This window comes from Lutra lutra, chromosome 14 (assembly GCF_902655055.1).
Source record: "Lutra lutra chromosome 14, mLutLut1.2, whole genome shotgun sequence".
NCBI classification, from domain to species: domain Eukaryota; kingdom Metazoa; phylum Chordata; class Mammalia; order Carnivora; family Mustelidae; genus Lutra; species Lutra lutra.
This window is the reverse complement of record NC_062291.1, coordinates 81,915,128-81,934,327: the sequence shown is the minus strand read 5'-3', so window position 1 is coordinate 81,934,327 and position 19,200 is coordinate 81,915,128. Positions and strand designations below refer to the sequence as shown.

At 41.8% G+C, this 19,200-nt stretch overlaps 2 protein-coding genes across 2 annotated transcripts in view; one reads left to right on the top strand and one right to left on the bottom strand.

The window, feature by feature from the left end:
* Positions 1–17,894, bottom strand: part of ZRANB1 (zinc finger RANBP2-type containing 1) — a 58,637-nt gene extending 40,743 nt beyond the window's left edge. The window contains exon 1 of the mRNA XM_047703470.1: positions 17,481–17,894. The gene's annotated coding sequence lies outside the window, so the exon portion shown is untranslated. The remainder of the gene's footprint in view (positions 1–17,480) is intronic.
* Positions 17,284–18,262, top strand: LOC125084417 (uncharacterized). Its single transcript, XM_047701643.1, has 2 exons — positions 17,284–17,665; positions 17,985–18,262. The coding sequence occupies exons 1-2, from the start codon at positions 17,284–17,286 to the stop codon at positions 18,260–18,262; spliced, it is 660 nt and encodes a 219-aa protein (XP_047557599.1).
* Positions 18,263–19,200: the final 938 nt, after the last annotated feature.

The window sequence follows — 19,200 nt, the reverse complement described above, 5'->3', positions numbered from 1 at the left end:
CCAATGAATTATACTTGCATTAATTGGTACAATAAAAAGCAAAAACAAAATCTGCACAATCTGGACCCTCTTTAAGGAGAACCACACACAACTTCTACTCTTCAAACAAATATTCCTTGGTTCGAATGCCACACCAACAATTCTCATCCTGTGGATCAAAGAATCCATGAATCCATTTGTGCATCAAGTTCTACCTGTAGACAGACTGAATAATGTCTCCAAGTATATCAATCAGTCCTAAACTGACAACTGCTTTTGATTATATACTTCCCAGTTGAAATAATAATAAAAGCCCAAGTATTATGAGTATACAGACTAATGATCAGGGGAAAAGAGAAGCTATCAATTAAACATTTTTTATATTGTCATGCTTAATAATAAATTAATTAGCCCATATTAGTGAAGCATTACCAAACATTGTTGAAGAACCAGATCTCTATTAAAGGAAATTCCTCAAAATCATAGCTACCCTACAAATTCTCCCAACCACCTACTAAAACCCTATGAAAAAAAAAATGGGAGAAGTGAAATAATCCTCATCGTATAAACTCCTTAAGAAAGAAACAGGGCGCCAGGGTGGCTCAATTGGTTAAGCATGTGCCTACGGATCAGGTCATGATCTCAAGCCCCAGGTCAGGATACCCTGCTCAATGGGGAGTCTGCTTCTCCCTGTCCCCCTCCTCCTGCTATGTATGCTCTCTCTCTCAAATAAATGAATCTTAAAAAAAAAATAAGAAGAAAAGAAACAGAGAAGCCCCCCTGCCAGTTAGTTTCAAATGTAAGTCATCCAAATGAAGGACTAACAGCAGTCTTTAAGGTTTTGTATTAGCTTTATTAAATAGGAGTCTGTACTCAGTAATATAAACACTAACTCATTAATATAAATTGTTGATACAAATATTAATTAACATAAATCTATGGAAACTTATAAATGCTCAGTAAGCATCTTAGCAGAACAGAGATGCAAGTTAAAACTAGGTTATTCCAAGCATGCTGAATTTTCAGGTTTTGTTACAGTATCACATGGTAATTCTGAACTGTAATACTGATATATAAAAAGTACTACTTAACTCTTAAGCCAAAACTCCACACAGTCATTCCCCTCTTTTCTCCTCCGCATCTTTCTACATCACTGTCCTTCCTCCAACAGTCAACAGAAAAAAACAACTGGCCTTGAGCAAGATCCTGAAGACTGATGATACAGTGAACCCTTTATCCATAAATCTGACCTCATTTCAGGGCTCCAATACCTTATCACATCCTACATTAAACCTCTTCTCTTCCTCTCACAGCAAACCCTTAACCCTGATTTCTCCTGTTTCCATTAAGGACAGCATGAGGACCTCCGCACCCAGTAGAGAAAGGCAGAACCCTCTTGAATTCTGCCCTTCCCCCCACCAGAGTCTCTCTAGCGGTTTCTGTCCAATCAGTTCCTTTCTTCCCATTTCCCACTGCCATCAACCCTTCTCAGTTCAGGTCAGAACTACTGTAATAGCCTTCGAAGTGCCTTCCCTGTCGAAATCCACCCAGCTTACTATTACCAGAAAAATCCTCCTAATAGCAAAGCACTCTTTCCTAAGCAATTCCACAACAGTAATAACTCCCAACTCCTTCCCATAGTCATACACACAACCCACCTCACAGACTCACTCCCAAACACCTCACACATACCCTAGCCTCAGGCAATTACCACCCCCAACCCGCCCCAATGATACATGAAGGCACTACCTTTACAAACCCAAGCGTAACAGATACACATGCCCAACCTGTGGCAAATCCCATCCCTTCTTCAAAGCTCGGTTCAAGTCTCATCTCTCTTACGAGTATTTTCCAAATCACTTCAAGTATACTAAACCACCACACTTCTACTGGCATTTGGCACTAACTGTATTCCCTCCTGGTACTAGTTTCCAGAATACTGATTTGTGTGTGTTGTCTTCCCTGTATTATTCCCTCCCTCGGTTTTCAATCAGGTAGCCAAGCTTTCAAAAACTGTGGCTCAGGGACGCCTGGGTAGTGCAGTCCATTAAGGGGCAGACTCTTGGTTTTGGCTCAGGTCATGATCTCAGGGTTGTGGGATCAAGTCCCACATCTGGCTAGGCTCCACAAGCAGCATGAAGGCTGCTTAAGTTTCTCTCCCTCTCTCCCTCTCCCTCTGCCCCTCCATATCCCCCCACCCATGCTTGCTCAGCACGCATGTACACATTCTAATAAATAATTTAAAAACAAACAAACTGTGGCTCAGGGCATCAAGTAGCATGGAATGTGGACCAGCCCTGTGTTTAGTAAAATCCACAGAACAGACCATACTGAGTGTACTGAAAAAAGAGAGGAGTAGAGCTTAGAGCAATTTCAGGCAAAAAGCAATTTTAGAGGACGGGATCCACTCCTGTGGCAAGACCTCAGTAGACAATGTCCACCACCAACAACTAGGTATATCAAACCACAGGCACTCATGAGCGGGTTAACTATTCAAGTCCTGCAATGTAAAGGACACAAGTCCTTTGTGTCCCGTAAAGGTAACAAAAACTTTTGCAATCATTAAATACCTTCTGAAAAGTGCTAAATCTATGCGAAATTTTGTAAAAAGTAATCAAGAATCAGATCTCAAGGGATGCCTGGGTGGCTCAGTTGGTTAAGCGTCTGCCTTCAGCTCAAGTCATGAGCCCAGGATTCTGGGATCAAGCCCCTGTCAGGCTCCCTGCTCAGCGGGGAACCTGTCTAGGGCCCCTCTCCCTCTGTGGCTCCCCCTGCTTGTGCTCTCTCTGTCAAATAATAAAATAAATAAATAAATAAAATTATACAGAATATTCTCATGGCATATCTAGATTGAGTACTATTACAAAATCTTTAAAAAGTTGAGCAGTAAGACCTTAAAAAATTATTTATAAGGGGCACCTGGGTGGCTCAGTCACTTAAGTGTCCAACTCTTGATTTTGGCACAGGTCATGATCTCAGGGTCCTGAGATCGAGCCCCGCTTGGGAAAGACTCTCTCCCTCTCCCTCTGTCCCTCTCTTTGAAAAAAAGAAAGAGGGACACCTGGGTGGCTCAGTTGGTTAAGCGGCTGCCTTCGGCTCAGGTCATGATCCCAGGGTCCTGGGATCGAGTCCCACATCGGGCTCCTTGCTCGGCGCGGAGCCTGCTTCTCCCTTTGCCTCTGCCTGCCTCTCTGTCTGCCTGTGCTTGCTCGCTCTCTCTCCCTCTGTCCCTGACAAATAAATAAAAAATCTTTAAAAAAAATAAATAAATAAAATAAAAAAAATTAAAAAAAGAAAGAAAGAAAGAAAAAAGGTTATTTATAAAACAAAATATACTAAATTTAGCATCTAAAACTGAGTGGGGGAATAAAAACAACTTGGAAATAGTCACCATGGTTCTCAACTATAAAATACCTTAAGGGTTTTTTTAATTTGTTTTGTTTTTATTTTGGAGACAATCCCTGAGAAAGAAAATATTATTAAAGCCAGCCTGGAGGCATCTGGGTGACATAATGAGTTAAGCGTCTGATTTCAGGTCAGGTCATGAGATAAGCTTGAGATTCTCTCTCCCTGCCTCTGCACTTCCCACTAATGCTCTCTCTCTCTCTCTCCCTCTCAAATAAATAAATCTTAAAAAACAAAAAACAAAAAACCAACCTGACTTCCCTTAAACTAATACACTAATCCAAATTACTAAAGAAACCACAGTATATGGATTAAAATAAAGAAAAGGCTTCCGGGGCGCCTGGGTGGCTCAGTGGTTAAAGCCTCTGCCTTCGGCTCAGGTCATGATCTCAGGGTCCTGGGATGGAGTCCCACATTGGGCTCTCTGCTCAGCAGGGAGCCTGCCTCCTCCTCCTGTCTCTCTCTCTGCCTGCCTCTCTGCCTACTTGTGATCTGTCTGTCAAATAAATTAAAAAAAAAAAAAAAAAAATCCCAGCCTTTAAAAAAAAAAAAAAAGAAAAGGCTTCCATTTCATTGGGCCATCGAAAAAGGGAGAATCTCCCCCAAATGACAGATGTGTATGAATTGCAGCACCTACACATAGTCCTGTTTCAAAGGAAAGTAAAGACTGCGACATAGCAAGTAAATCAATTTTCTCTTAGAGCCTCAACTCTCGCATCTGTTTAAAAAAAAAAAAAAAAAAAGAAATGAATTAAGATTATCTTGAGAATCTCCACCCCATATACTAAACTGTAACTATCAAAGCATCTCAATATTCTTCAATGTAAAGATTCACTTTAGTATCTTGTTCATTGAATTTGTTTTGCAAATACTCTATTTCCAGAGATAATGAAACATTTTCCTAACTTTTCCCTGCTCCATTTGTTATAAGTTCTGGTAGCAAGCCCAATTTTTAAAATACACACTAATATCAAGGTAACAATCACTTAATGGATGTAAGCAGTATCGAAACTTATTTTTAAAATAAAGCTATCAAACCTTCATATACCATACCACTATGAATTACTTGTGCCCAATAATAATAGTTATGAAACCTGAGTAAGATCACGCTTCCAGATCTAATCACCAGTTTGCAGGATTACAGGCGAGACAGAACTGATTCCATGGAGATACAATCAGCAAATCCCTGTGTGTGGGGGGGTGTGTATTAAAACTTAATACGTATTAAAAATTAACCTAAACACTGATATGATATTAAGAAATTATTAAAATTTTAAGGTGTGATTAACAGTGTGGTACCTATGCTCTTAAAAAAGACCTTTTCAGGGCACCTGGGTGGCTAAGTTGGTTAACCGTCTGTCTGCCTTCAGCTTAGGTCTCAAGATGGAGTCCCACATCGGGCTTCCCACTCTGCTTTTCCCTCTGACCCTCCCCCTTCCATTGCTTTCTCTCTCTCTCTCTAATAAACAAATAAATAAAATCTTTAAAAAAAAAAATCCTTTTCAGGGTGCCTAAGTGGCTCAGTTAGTTGAATTTGGATCAGGTCAAGATCTCAGGTTTATGAGATCAAGCCCTGCATCAGGCTCAGCACGAAGGATGGAGCCTGCTTAAGGTTCTCTGTCTGTCTGCCTCTCACCCCACCTTCCTTTCTTTATTAAAAAAAAAAAAAAAAAAAAAAAAAAAGTCCTTTTCTCTTACTGAAAATATTTACATTGCTGTAAAATGTCTGGAATTTGCTTTAAAATACTCCCTTGGGAGGAAGTAAGAAGAACATAAATGAAACAAGACCGGCCAGGTATTAGTACCTGTGTGACAAGAGTATGAGAATTCATTTTCCTACTCTCTATGTATGTGTGTATGCATGTTTGAAGCTTTTCATAATGAAAAATTTTATTTTTCATTATTTTTCATCATTTTCAAATCTATTACAAAAGTAACAAATGCTGTTAAAGACTGAGAATTAAGGCTCAGACTATTAGAAAAAGAGCAGGAGGGGCATCTGGGCGGTGCAGTCAGTTAAGGAGTGGACTCTTGGTTTCAGCTCCGGCTGTGATCTCATGGTCCTGGGAAGGAGCCTCAAGTCAGTCTCTTGCGCTCAGCATGTAGCCTGCTTAAGATTCTCTCTCTCCCTCTGCCCCTCTCCGCCCCCATGCTCATGCTTTCTCTCTAAAATAAGTAAATAAAATCTTTAAAAAAAAAAAAAAAAAAAGAGCAAGAAAAGAAGTAGTACACAGCATAATATTCAGACTGCTACTCAAATGTTTGCCAGGGGCCTGTGACAGTCTACAAACTGTTTACTGGTCTGTAGAGAAACTGAGTAAACATTTTCAAACTTCTGTAGTAATTTTACAGAATTTTATGACTGTTGAGTCTAATAATAAATATTTGTGTTTGAGAAGCAATGTTAAAACATTTGTAAAACTTACAAATACAGCTTCTTTCTAATAACTTGCAGGTACAGTTCATAAAATAGAGAAAATCTCTCAAAATATGAACCAAAGTTTATTTCAATGTAAACTTGCACAGGTGAATGTCACACTTCAGAAAACTAAGTTAAAAAGTGATTTTTAAAAAAAAGGTCTTTCCAATGTCTCTCATGAACAGAGACGCAAAAATCCTCAACAAAACAAACCTCAACTCCAACAATGTATAAAAAGAATTATACATCACAAGCAAGTGGGGTTTATCCCAGATATCCAAGGCTAGTTCAATGTTCAAAAAAAAAAATCAACTAATGTAATCCTTCATATCAACATACTAAAAAAGAAAAAAAAACCCACAAGGTCACACAAATACATGCAGAAAAGGCATTTAACAAAATCCAACAAGCCCATTAGAATGGCCAAATCCATGAAGCATGGGGTAAACTCTCAGCATATTAGAAATACAGGGGAACTTCCTCAACATGGTAAAGAGCATATACAAAAACCCACAGCTAACATGATATTTAATGATGAAAAACCAGAAACTTTTCTATTAAGATCAGTAATAAGGGAAAAATGTTTCCTCTCACCATTCCTTTTAACAACGAATTAGAAATTCTAGCTAATGCTGTAGGAGAAAATTTAAAGTACACAAATTGCAAAGAAAAACTGTCTTTTTTGACAGATAGATGACCGTCTATGTAGAAAAGCCCCGAAAATCAACAAAATGACACCTAGAGCTAATAAAGTGATTATAACAAGGGTGCAGGATAAAAGGTTAATATACAAAATCAACTGCTTTCCTATATAACACAATGAACAAATGGAATTTGAGATTAAAAACATTATCACCAGGCACCTGGGTGGCTCAGTGGGTTAAGCCACTGCCTTCAGCTCGGGTCGTGATCTCAGGGTCCTGGGATCGAGCCCCACATCAGGCTCCCTGCTCGGCGGGAAGCCTGCTTCTCCCTCTCTCACTCCCCATGCTTGTGTTCCCTCTCTCACTGTGTCTCTCTCTGTCAAATAAATAAATAAAATCTTTTATTAAAAAATTAAATAAATAAATAAATAAATAGAAACATTACCACCCCCAAAATTTAAATACTTGGGTATAACTCTAACAAAACACATACAAGACCTATATGAGAAAAACTATAAAAATCTGATGAAAAGAATCAGAGAGGAACTAAATAAGTGGATTATTATTCCATGTTCATGGAATGGCAAACTCAAAACAGTCAAAATCTCACTTCTTCCCAACATGATCAAGAAATTCAATGCAATCCCAATCAAAATGCCAGCAAGTTATTCTGTGGGTATCAACAAAGCAATTCTAAGTTTATATGGAGAAGCACAATTTCCAGAATAACCAAAAAGTAGTGAAGAAAGAAAAAGTCTGAGAACTGATCCCCCTAGCTTCAAAACTTACTATAAAGCTACAGTAATCAAGACAGTGTGTTACTGCAAAAGAATAGACAAATAAGCGAATGGGAGAGAACAGAGCCAGAAACAGACCCACAAATATAGTCAACTGATCATCGACAAAGGAGTAAAGGCAATACAATGGGGAAAAGATGTCTCTTCCAAAAAAAAAAAAAAAAAAAAAAAAAGGCACTGGAACAACGAGACATCCACAGGCAAAGAATTTACTCTACACACAGACATCACATCCTTCACAAAAATTCACTCAAAATGGATAACAGACCTAAATGTAAAATGAAGAACTATAGGGGCGCCTGGGTGGCTCAGTGGGTTAAGCCTCTGCCTTCAGCTCAGGTCATGATCTCAGGGTCCTGGGGTCGAGCCCCACATCAGGCTCTCTGCTGAACGGGGAGTCTGCTTCCCTCTCTCTCTCTCTGCCTGCCTCTCTGCCTACTTGTGATCTCTCTTTCTCTCTGTCAAATAAATAAATAAAATCTTAAAAAAAAAATGAAGAACTATAAAATTCCTAGAAGGTAAAATAAAAGGATATCTAGATGACCTTAGCTATGGCAATGACTTTTTAGATAAAATACCATGAAAGAAATACTTCCTGAAGTATTTCTTATTACAATTAAAACTTCCACTCTGCAAAACACAGTCAAGGGAATGAAAAGATAAGCCAAAAATAGGAGAAAATATTTGCAAAAGCCCTATCTGCTACAGAACTTTTATTCAAAATATACAAAGAACTCTTGATTGAAACTCAACAGTAACAAACAATCCAATTAAAACATGGGCAAAAGACCTAAACAGACAAACCTCACCAAGGAAGACCTACAGATGGCCAATAAGCACATGAAAAAATGCTCAACATCCTATGTCAATAAGAAAACGCAAATTAAAACAATTAGATACCACTACACACCTATTATAGAATGGCCAAAATCCAGAACACTGACTACACAAAATGCTAGCAAGGACATAAAGTAACAAGACCTCTCATTCATTACTGACAGGAATGCAAAATGGTACAGTCACTTACAAAGAGTGTTTGACAGTTTCTTCATACAACCCAGCAACTGTGCACCTTGGTATCTACCCAAAGCCGTTGAAAACTTACGTCCACAGAAGTCTGCATACGGATGTTATTCGTAATTGCCAAAACTCGCAAGCACCTTCAGTAGGTGCGACACATGATCTAAGGTGAATGGATAAACTATGGTAAAATGAAATACTACTCAGGGACGCCTAGGTGGCTCAGCCAGTTAAACATCGGCCTTCAGCTCAGGTCATGATCCCAGGGTTCAGGGATCGAGTCCCACATCGGGTTCCCTGCTCAGCCAACTCTCCCTCTGCCTGCTGCTCTCCTCGCTTGTGCTCTCTCTGACAAATAAATAAATATTTAAAAAAAGAAAGAAAGAAATACTATTCAGTACTAAAAACAAGTGAGGGATCAAGCCATAAAAAGACACAGAGGAACCTTAAATGCCTATTACTAAGTGGAAGAAGCCAATATGAAATTGCTATATACTGTGTGATTCCAATTACATGATATTCTAGAAAAACCAAAACTAACGAGTCAGTGAAAAGATCAGTGGTTGCCAGGAATTGTGGGGAGGCAAGAATGTACAGGCAGAGCAGAGAGGATTTTTAGGGTTGTGAAAATATGCTGTATGACACTATAATGGTGGATACTTGTACATCCTATGGGTTTTGACACATACAGGATGGCGATACGAAAAGTGAACTTTAAATGATGGAATCTGGCTGATAATGATTTATCATGGCAGATTCATCAATTGTAAACAAATGAACCACTTCGTTGATTAATATTGGGGGAGGCTACGCCTGTGTTGGGGCAAGGGATATAGAAGGACTCTATAGTTTCTGCTCAATTTTGCTATTAACCTAAACTGCTCTAAAAATAAAGTCTATTTTTTTAAAATCTGCTCCTTAATTTTTTTGTCACTAATACACAGGAAACTCCTTAAAAAAAAAAAAAAATCAGCTCTCAAAGAATGATGGAGAGTTTTAAAAAGACCACAGTAACTTTTGGGTTGAACCTAAAGCTGCTCTAAAACATAAAACCCAATCTGAAATACAGTCACACCTAAAAAATTAAAAAAAAAAAAAAAAAAAAGACAAATTACTACGAAGAGCTCCTACTGACCAAATTTGGATCAACTTGAGCATCACCATAAACAATAACAACAAAGATTTTTTTATTTTTTTAGATTTTATTTGTTTTAGAGGAGATAAAGAGAGAACAAGCAGGGAGGAGCAGCAGAGGGGAGGGACAGGGAGAGGGAAAGAATCTCAAGCGCACCCCACACTGAGCACCGCCAACCAGATTCGGGGCTTGATCCCAGAACCCTGGCATCACGACCTGAGCTGAAACCAAGGGTCACGCACTCGACAAACTGAGCCATCCAGTGCCCCAACAATAAAGATTTTGAAACACTGACTAAATTAAAATTTCTAAGTTTACACAGACATTGATAAACACACAAACAAGTAAATGAGAAAGCTCCTCCTTGCAGTAAAAATCCAACTAATAAATGCAAAAAGGGTAACTGGATTCAAAAATCACTATTTGCGGGCACCTGGGTGGCTCAGTCGGTCAAAGTGTCTGCCTTCACCTCAGGTCCTGATCCCAGAGTCCTGGGATAGAGTCCCAGGTCAGGCTCCAGGGAACCTGCTTCTCCCTCTGCTGGCAGCTCCCCTTGCTTGTGCGCTCTAACAAATAAAATCTTTTTTTTTTTTAATGGCAGACTCCAACACATAGTCTGAAATTTTCTTTTGCCTTTATAAAGATCATTAATGGAGTAAGTGCCAAATTTGAGTAAGATTTGTAGAATCTTGGGGCACCCAGCTGGCTCAGTTGGTAGAGCATGCAACCTGCCAGGTCTTCAAGTATCTGCTCCGTCACTGAAACACAAATACACACGCACTTCAAGAATATCCTACAGGGGCTCCTCGGTGGCTCAGTGGGTTAAGCCTCTGCCTTAAGCTCAGGTCATGATCTCAGGGTCCTGGGACTGAGCCCTGGGTCAGGCTCTCTGCACAGTGGGGAGCCTGCTTCCCCCCTCTCTCTCTGCCTGCTTCTCTACTTGTGATCTCTGTCGAATAAATAAATAAAAATCTTAAAAAAAAAAAATCCTTCAACATTTTCCTTCAGTAATGTACCAGTGCCTTCCACCAAAGTGTTAAGGTGAAATCTAATCTACTATGGGAAGATCAGTTCCATCTCTTGATATTTGTACTCCTTTCTCCCATATACAGGAAAATGTACTGCACTTCTTAGACACAAATTCAAGTCCCTCTCCACTTCTTATTGAATCTCAGATACTGGCCAAATGAATAAGACCCAAGGGTCCATTGAAAAAAATTATGATAATGCCATACCTGTCTTTAAGTAGGTACTAAAACCAATAACCTCAAGATCCATATCCCATAATTAATATTACCAACAACTGCCATCTTGAAATAACACCACCTTAAATTATGTATGGACCTTTAGGCCACAAAACACTTACATTACTTCCCTTAATCCTAAAAACCCTCAGGTATTCACCCCTAAGATATCTAGAATCTCCCTGAGCTACAAGTATATTCATTTTAATGACAAGGAATCCAGGGCACTAGAAAAAGTAAAATGACTTGCCCAGGATCACAAAGCTTTAGAAGTAAACCCCAAATTCTGACTCCCGTTTTTTTCTCATTAGTCTATCACAGCCTTCCAGGATTACAAAAACATTTCCCTAGACTAAAACATGAATATTAGGTGACAGGACAGGCTGCCTATAGTCACTGTCTCTAGCTACCACAAGGCACTGATACTACCTCCAAAATAAATCCCAAAATCTTGATTTTCCTCCAGAATCCCCTACCACAGCCCTAGTCCCAGCCATCAACTCTCCTGTGGATTACTGCAAAGCCTCCCCACTCTTCTTACTGCTTCCTACCCTATCCACCACCCAAACACAGGAACCACAGGGATTCTTTAGAAAACGTAAACAAGGTCACAACACAAGGATTTAAAAGCCTCTAATGGCTTCTGATCCACTCTGAATAAAATTAAAATTTACCAGCATTTCTTGAAAATCTCTACATAAAATTGGAGTTCATTCTGTTCCCTTTTACCAGCAAGCTTGATCTCACCTTAAGAGTTTAGTATTTGAAATCTCTTCTGCCTAGACTGCTCTATCCCCAGACTTGCATGTGGTCAGCTGTCGTCACTGAGATCTAGGTTTTAACACCACATCCACAGAAAAATTTTCCTGGACCACTCAATCACATCCACCGCATGACCCGGCTTGCGTTATCTGCAGGGCACTTATCACTAGCTGGTTTGTTTTCCTTGTCTGCTCCTCGATTGCCTCTCCATAGAGGAATGTAAATACAAGTCTTGTTCACCTGGGTATCCCAACATCCAGTCTGGCTGCTTTTTTAACGTGAGTAGGTCATACTAAATGTTTTAATTCAGTAAGAGTTTTACACAGTAGGTACCTAAAAATTAATCTGCTAGATGAATTTCTGTAAAATAATGCCTTCAGATTTTCAACTTAATAAAAATCCCCCATAAATCCCACCATACACACAAAGGGAGACAGATGAATAGGGAGACAGAATTCTCTCTTCCTATCTGTGAGGATGAGCCATACGGAAGAGGGTCACTCCACCTTTCTTTAGATGGTCCCTCCACCAGCCCCACAATACAAGCTCTGGGGAAAGTGAGACAAGGACTAGATAGGAGTGTCTCTCCAACCTCATCCACATGCTTTAGCTATCCTGAAGCCTCTGCTGGTCCTTAAGCAAGGCATGTAATTTTCAATCTCCATGCCCTCACACACAGGTTTGCTTCTGCACAGGATGCTTGCCCCTTCCCATGCACCCCCCATCTTACCCAGTTTCAGAAACCTACCACTTCTGCGAGGACCAGCTTAAATGTTCCCATCTCTGTAAAGCCCTTCTTGACCCAAACCCAACTTGTGCTAACTTAGTCACTTCTTTACCACTTCATACTACTTAGTTTTGTGAATTATGGTTTCCTTCCAATGACTGTCTATGAAAAATTTACCTTTATGTCTCTATAAACAATGTCAACTCTGCAAGTCACTTACTCATCATTTAGGCAATAAAAAGCAACGAAATATTCTACTAGTATTTACTGACTAGATAGCATTTTTTGGGTAGCACTTCAAAAAAAATTAGGCAAAAATTAGTTCTGCAAATTACTGTAGTTCCCATGTGAAAACAAACTTTAGTCTTACTAAACACCAAAAAACGAGTTTTTATAGTAAAAATTTATAATAACATATTACCACCCTGACCAAAAAAAGCAAAGGATTCAGAAGTGTGTTTGTTAAAAACCACAGAAATGATGTCCTCCCTTCAGAATTCCAATCAAAGTGAACTGCTGCCACTTGACAGAGTCACCATGTGACCCAGCAATTCTATTCCCAGGTACATACCCAAGAGAAATGAAAACTCAGATCCACCCAGACACTTGTACACATAACTATTCAGAGCGGCCTACTTCAAAATAGCCAAAAAGTAGAAACAACCTGAATGTCATCAATCAATGAATGGATAAGCATAAACAAAATGTGGTGTGTCCATACAATATTAATTATTCAGCCATAAAAAAGTACCAATACATTTTAGCCACAACATGAATAAACCTTGAAAACATTATGCTAAGTGAATGAAGCCAGACACAAACGGTGTCATATTGTATGATTCCACTCATACAAAATATAGAGAACAGGCAAAACCATAGTGACAGAAAGATTAGTGGTTCCCAGACACTGGGGCAAAAGAGGGAATGACTGGCTGATGGGTACAGTTTTTGGGGTGATGAAATGTTCTGGATAGTGGTGATGGTTACACAACTTTGTGAATACACTAAAACCAATGAATTATATACTTCCTTAAAAGGGTGAATTTCAGGGCACCTGGGTGGCTGAGCTGGTTAAGTGTCTCCCTTCAGTTCAAGTCATGATCCCAGGGTCCTTAGATCAAGTCCCATGTGGGGTTCCCTGCTCATCTGGGAGCCTGCTTCTCCCTCTCCTTCTGCCCCTCCCCCTGCTCACACATATACTCTCTGTCTCAAACAAAATCTTAAAAAAAAAAATGACTTTCATGGCATATGAAATAAACTTCAATCAAACTGTTACTTTATTTTTTTTTAAGATTTTATTTATTTGACAGAGAGAGATCACAAGCAGGCAGAGAGGCAGGCAGAGAGAGAGGAGGAAGCAGGCTCCCCGCTGAGCAGAGAGCCCGACGCGGGGCTCGATCCCAGGACCCTGAGATCATGACCTGAGCCGAAGGCAGCGGCTTAACCCACTGAGCCACCCAGGCGCCCCCAAACTGTTACTTTAAAATTAAGGGAAAAAATGGAAAATATGCAACTGATTCCCACAAACTTTATGTATTCAAGTATTTTTTTATTTGCGTGAATTCAAGCCACATAAAATTCTGACTTACCAAATGGTGAAAAACCAAAATTATGTTGTACTGGTTAAGGAAGAGAGTGAGACAGCAAATTTGTTTTTTCATTACTGAAAAGTTAAATTCACTAGGCAGCTGAAAAATTATCAACTTTATATTCAATTTACCTGACCAACATCCATTTTAAAATTCAAACTGTTGTCTCTTGTCAAAAACTTCATCTTAACCAAAATACCACCCTCCCAGAAAGTAACGAATGCTTACTAATCCAGATTTCTCAACTAGTAAAATTACTGGCATCAACTCCACGGAAGTGCCTTTTACAAAGGCAAATAGCCTAAGTAAAAATTCTTAGTATGTCTGGAAAGGTCCTAAACAGACTAATTTCAGCTTCGATTATGCTAAAAATGTTGTTCTGACGCTAACGTTTTTATGTAAACTACTTTCTTAAAAAAAAAAATCCATCAATTACAAGGAAAAATATTTGATGACTGGACAAAGAGGCCAAGTTCCCGCATACATGCAGTGGATAAATCAAGATTGTTTACTGCTAAGAGACTACGTATCCATAAAATACCAAGCCTCCTACTCACACACACAACAGAAACATATACACCTATTTTCCAAATACACCAGCACCCACCCATGAACTATATAATTACAAGTTATCCTTGGTATACAAAAATACTATGGACAGGCTTGTTTGTGTTTTCTTCCCACAGCGCTGACAGGTAGCAGTGAATCACACATTCTCCTGTGTCTCATCTGCCTCATGATCAATGACACACGTTGCCAACATCTGAGGTTAAGGATGCAAACTGAGACTACAGATTATTTTTTCCTTCTCATGATGCTAAATGTTACCTGTATACAAATCAGGATGACCTCCCTTAGTGTCAGTGGTGCGAAACACAAACCGCAAAGCAAGTAACTGCGAGAGACTCAAATCTGAAGGAAACTACAGAACTGCAGTACTTACTATAATTTGAATAATACATGACTACCAAATTGTTGAGTGCACGCTCCAGGAAGAAAACCAAACTAGTAATAAACATACTGACCCCCCCCCCAAAAAAAAACTTTAAGAGACAGACATAATTTCAAGTATTTTATTTCATAAATCATCGAAATTCCAGAAACCCCACTACTCAGAAGACTACAAACAGCATATCCTAGAACACGTCTATAACAAAAAATATTTTGTCAAACCATGTATCCATATTTCAATGCTGAATATACTGTCCTCACAGAAAAGGAATTCATACCCATTTCTCAGAGGTCTAGTTGGGGAGCATAATAAAAACATAAAAAGAGGGGCACTTGGGTGGCTCAGTTGGTTAAGCGACTGCCTTCGGCTCGAGTTCCCAGTTCGGTGGAGAGCCTGCTTCTCCCTCCCCGCTCATGCTCTCCCTCTGGCCTTCTCTCTCTCAAATAAATAAATAAAATCTTTAAAAAAAAAAAAAAGTAAAAAGATATATTGAAATCCAGCCTAGCATATGCTAAGAAAAAAAAGAGTCCCACACAGAAAAAGAAGTGAATAGATCCCTTGAGGTTGTAATCAGAAAGGCTTCTCAAGAGACAGGACTCAACTGGGCCCAAAGTAAAGAGAGTATCCATGAATACAGAGGAAGACGGTTTCAAACGGGGGGGGGGGGGGCCACAAAGAAAGGCCAAGAGGAGGGACTCCACAGTAGCAACAAACAAGTTAGTTTGGCTAGAACTAAGGATCCATGAAGGGAAGAAACAGGAGTTAAGACTGAGGTGGATCAGGTCCAGATTACAAAGAAACTTGAACACCACATCAAGAAGCTTACAACTTACTTTGCATGTAATGAGCATTACGGAAGTTTTTATGTTGTGATGTGAGGGGATGAGAGTGTTAAAATGTTAAGATGTTATTTACCCAAAGCATAAGCAAGCACAAATATTCCAAATGAGACTGCATATCACTGGGAGAAAATGTGTTCAAAACCTAGGCCTAAGAGTTTATTACTGGGAAGAAGGGAGACAGCAGCAATGCTCAAATAATAAAACTTACGCAAGTTAAATAAAAACCTAAGCACTCCACTTCTCCAACTCCCATTTAAAGTTTCCACTTATTATAAAAGCAACAGAAGTGTAAAGTACATTGAAAAGCCCTCACTGAACAATTACACATAGGAGGCAATTTACCCCAAATATTGTACAACTGGATCCTGAGTTCCAGAAGTGTGTTACCCTCAGCCCTTAAATGTGATATGCCATAAACCTTAATCCGCGTACAGAGGGGGATTAAGGCCCTAGATTGAAAATACACCACCAAAAATGAGTTCATCCTACCAACCCAAGCACATTTCAAGAGTAAATATCAGCGTCTCAAAGTTCTGAAGCATTAGTAGAAGGTGTTGAAAGATCAACAGAAATAAAAATCCCTCATGACATTCAACTATCCTCCCCAAAGGTTAAAATGTGTCAGTACCGTCCTTTTAGTTTCCCTAATAGCCCAATAAAACCAGTGTCAAGAAATTTTAGTATAAGTAAGTGAATGCGTATCTTAAGATCCAAAAATCAGGAGGGAGCAAGGTTCTAAAGTTCTTTAGAATTACCTCATTTAATTAATAACCACCAGGAGACGAGATTCGGCTTTACTTTTCACACAATTTATGCGACTTTCCCAAGGCCCTGGGCACAAACCAAGATCAAAATTCTTTATGGTTCCCCCTGGCATAAGATTTGTACACTGAGTCGTCCGTGTCGGATCAAAACACGGGCACCCTTGAGGTCGCACAGCTGATAAAGTCAACTAAAAAAGAGACCACAGAGAGAACTACTCATTATATAAGGTTTTCAAGACTTAAGGGTTTCTCAACTGTGTTCCTAAAACAATATTCTTTTATGTTAAATTTATTGACAATCATACTGTGAGCAAACAGACCAAAATACTGAGCAGAGAGAATGGCGCTTAACCTGATAGTCTAATGAGTTCATGGAAAAGGAGACTCGATCGACAGGAACTCAAAATTCTCAGCCACAGAGTTTCAAAACACCAGTGCATCTCAAAGATAATGGGCCGGTTCAAACTTCCACGGTGAACCCAAACTGCCCGTCCCCTGTGCTTAACACGAGTATTCATTACAGTCCTTTTTGTCTGTGCGATAACCCAAACCAAACCACTGCGGAGAAAATAAAGATACTTGCACTGAACAATCGTTACGACGAGCGAGGGGTAGACAATTCTTCCCCCAGTCCCAGCTCCTCCTCCCCAGCCCACCCTCGTCGCCCACCGCCTCTATTTCCTTAGAAATGGCACCAACCGGAGGCCACCTTGGGAGGCGGAGAGGAAGCGGCCAAAGGGCCGCAATACAAGTTTGGAGACCAGCACCAACTTGTGGAGATGGAAGCAAGTATTACGGCCTATTGCAGAGTAGGAGCGAAGCCCCACTCACCCGCCCGTAGGTGGCAGGAAAAGAAGTTGGGGGGCGGGAGGGGGGAATCTGGCGGAAGAGAGGTGGCAGGGCGGGCAGCGCGTCCAGCCGCGGCTGATCGATGGTCGGTAAACAAGCTCGGCGGACCCACCCTCCCACAGCCCCGGGCCTGTCGCCGCACGAGAAAGCCCGAGATGGGAGCGCGGCCGCGGCCCACCCGGCCCCCTCGCCTCGCGTTGCCTCCCCTCGCCCGCGACGCCGCCCCAGGGGGCGCGGGCGGGCGGCCCCGGAGAGCCGGCGGCCTGGGCGCCGCCAGGAAGCGAGGGGCCGAGCAGGCCGTAGAGGGGGCCGCGAGGGCCTGCAGTGGGGCGCCCTACTGGGGCCCGGTTACCTGGCGGCGGCGGCTCCTCCAGCTCCTGCTCCTTCTCCCCGTCCGATGCTCAGCGCCCGGCGGCGGCGGCGGCGGCGGCGGCGACTCCCCGTGCAGCCCGCGGCGACGAGCCGAGCCCGGCCCCTCTCCGCCTCCCTCCGTGCCGCCACCCGTCCCGCTGCTGCCGCCTCCGCCCTCTCCCCTCAGTCAGGACATGGTCTCCGCGGGCCCGCGCGCAGCTCCGGACTACGGGGGGGGGTGGGGGGGGGGAGAGAGGGAGCAGAGGCGCGGAGAGCAGGCGCGGGGGCGGGGGGCGCTTCGGGGGAAGAGGGGGGAGAGCGGTGGGGGGATCGGCCTCAGGCGCTGCGGCCTCCTAATGGCGTCGGCGAGGGGCCCCGGAGCCAAATAAACCCCACGGCAAGCAGCACAAACGTCAAGGCGGGACCCCGCCGCTCGCCGCCCTGTCATTGGCCCGGCGGCCGCCAGCAGCGCAGCCAATGGGCGACCGCCTCTTTCCGGGCGCAGGAGGCGGGCTGCGGAGTGGTGACGTCATGCAGGCGCCCGGCCCCGATTGTGAGGCTGCGGCCGGTGGGCTGCGGGCCCTGGGTCCCGTGCTGGGCAATCTGAGAGGCGAAGGGGCAGCACGACGTGCGCGGAGCAGGAGGACGCCGGCGGCGCGCCCGGGGCGGCAGCTCGGCTCGCCGGCTCCCATTGCTCTGTCGGTGCCGGCCGATTCGCCCGACTTCCAGCCCACCCTGGGTCTCAGGTCTACCGGGTTACTCAGTGACAGATTCTCGCTCTAATACAAACCTCCTCGAGGTTTACCTCCTCGCTCTGATACAAACTCTTTGCAAGACGTCGGGAAAGATCGATGTTTAGGGTATTACAGATGAATTTTTTACAATGTCTATTTTTTACGTAAACCCTACCTTCGGGGCGTATATCCATTTCTACGTGTGTATGTGTCTGTTTGTAATATGTATGTACTTACGCACAATTATGATGTGCACAAACATGATGGAGCCGTGGAATTCTATGCCAGCTCCACCTCAAAAAAATTTTTAAGTCTAAGCCATGGAGACTTTGCTTTCCCCTCTCTTCTGCGATCTCCTACCTCTCTCATGGTTGCCTTTTCTGTAGCATGGAGATGATGACCTTTTCTGTAAATTGTAAATTAAGACAGAGGATAAATTACAACCCTGGATGTACTGCTAGGAGAATTCCCAGAGCCCACGTCTCAAACAGAATATGTTCTAGGGTGATGTATTTTGTGTAGTTCTTCTTTTACTTTAAATTTAGCCAAATAGATAAGTCATTTAGCCTTGTGCTTAAAGCCCGTTTGTCCAATTTTTCCAGCTGGAGAGCTTGGTTTTTCTTAGTGGGACTTCGCCTTGAGTTTTTCACACTTCAAAATTGTATTTCAAGAATTTGGAAGACCATAAAGTGCAACAACTCTTGAAAAGTCGTAGACCGCTTTAAGTTACCTGTGGAAGAACTGTAGCACTGGGATGGGGCTTTAGCAGTGGTATTGGACACTTCAGCTTCAACAGGAAGAATTACTGAGCGTTTAACTGGATTTGTGAAACTGGGAGACTTCATTTGGTAAAACTACTCACGGTATTATTCTCACAAAAAGTTAAGGATATGTGTATAGCCTTACTATGGCCACTAAATATACCTTGTAGAGCTACCCCTCACCAGCAACCTTCTTCACAGCCATTCCGTGACAGAGATTTTCAAG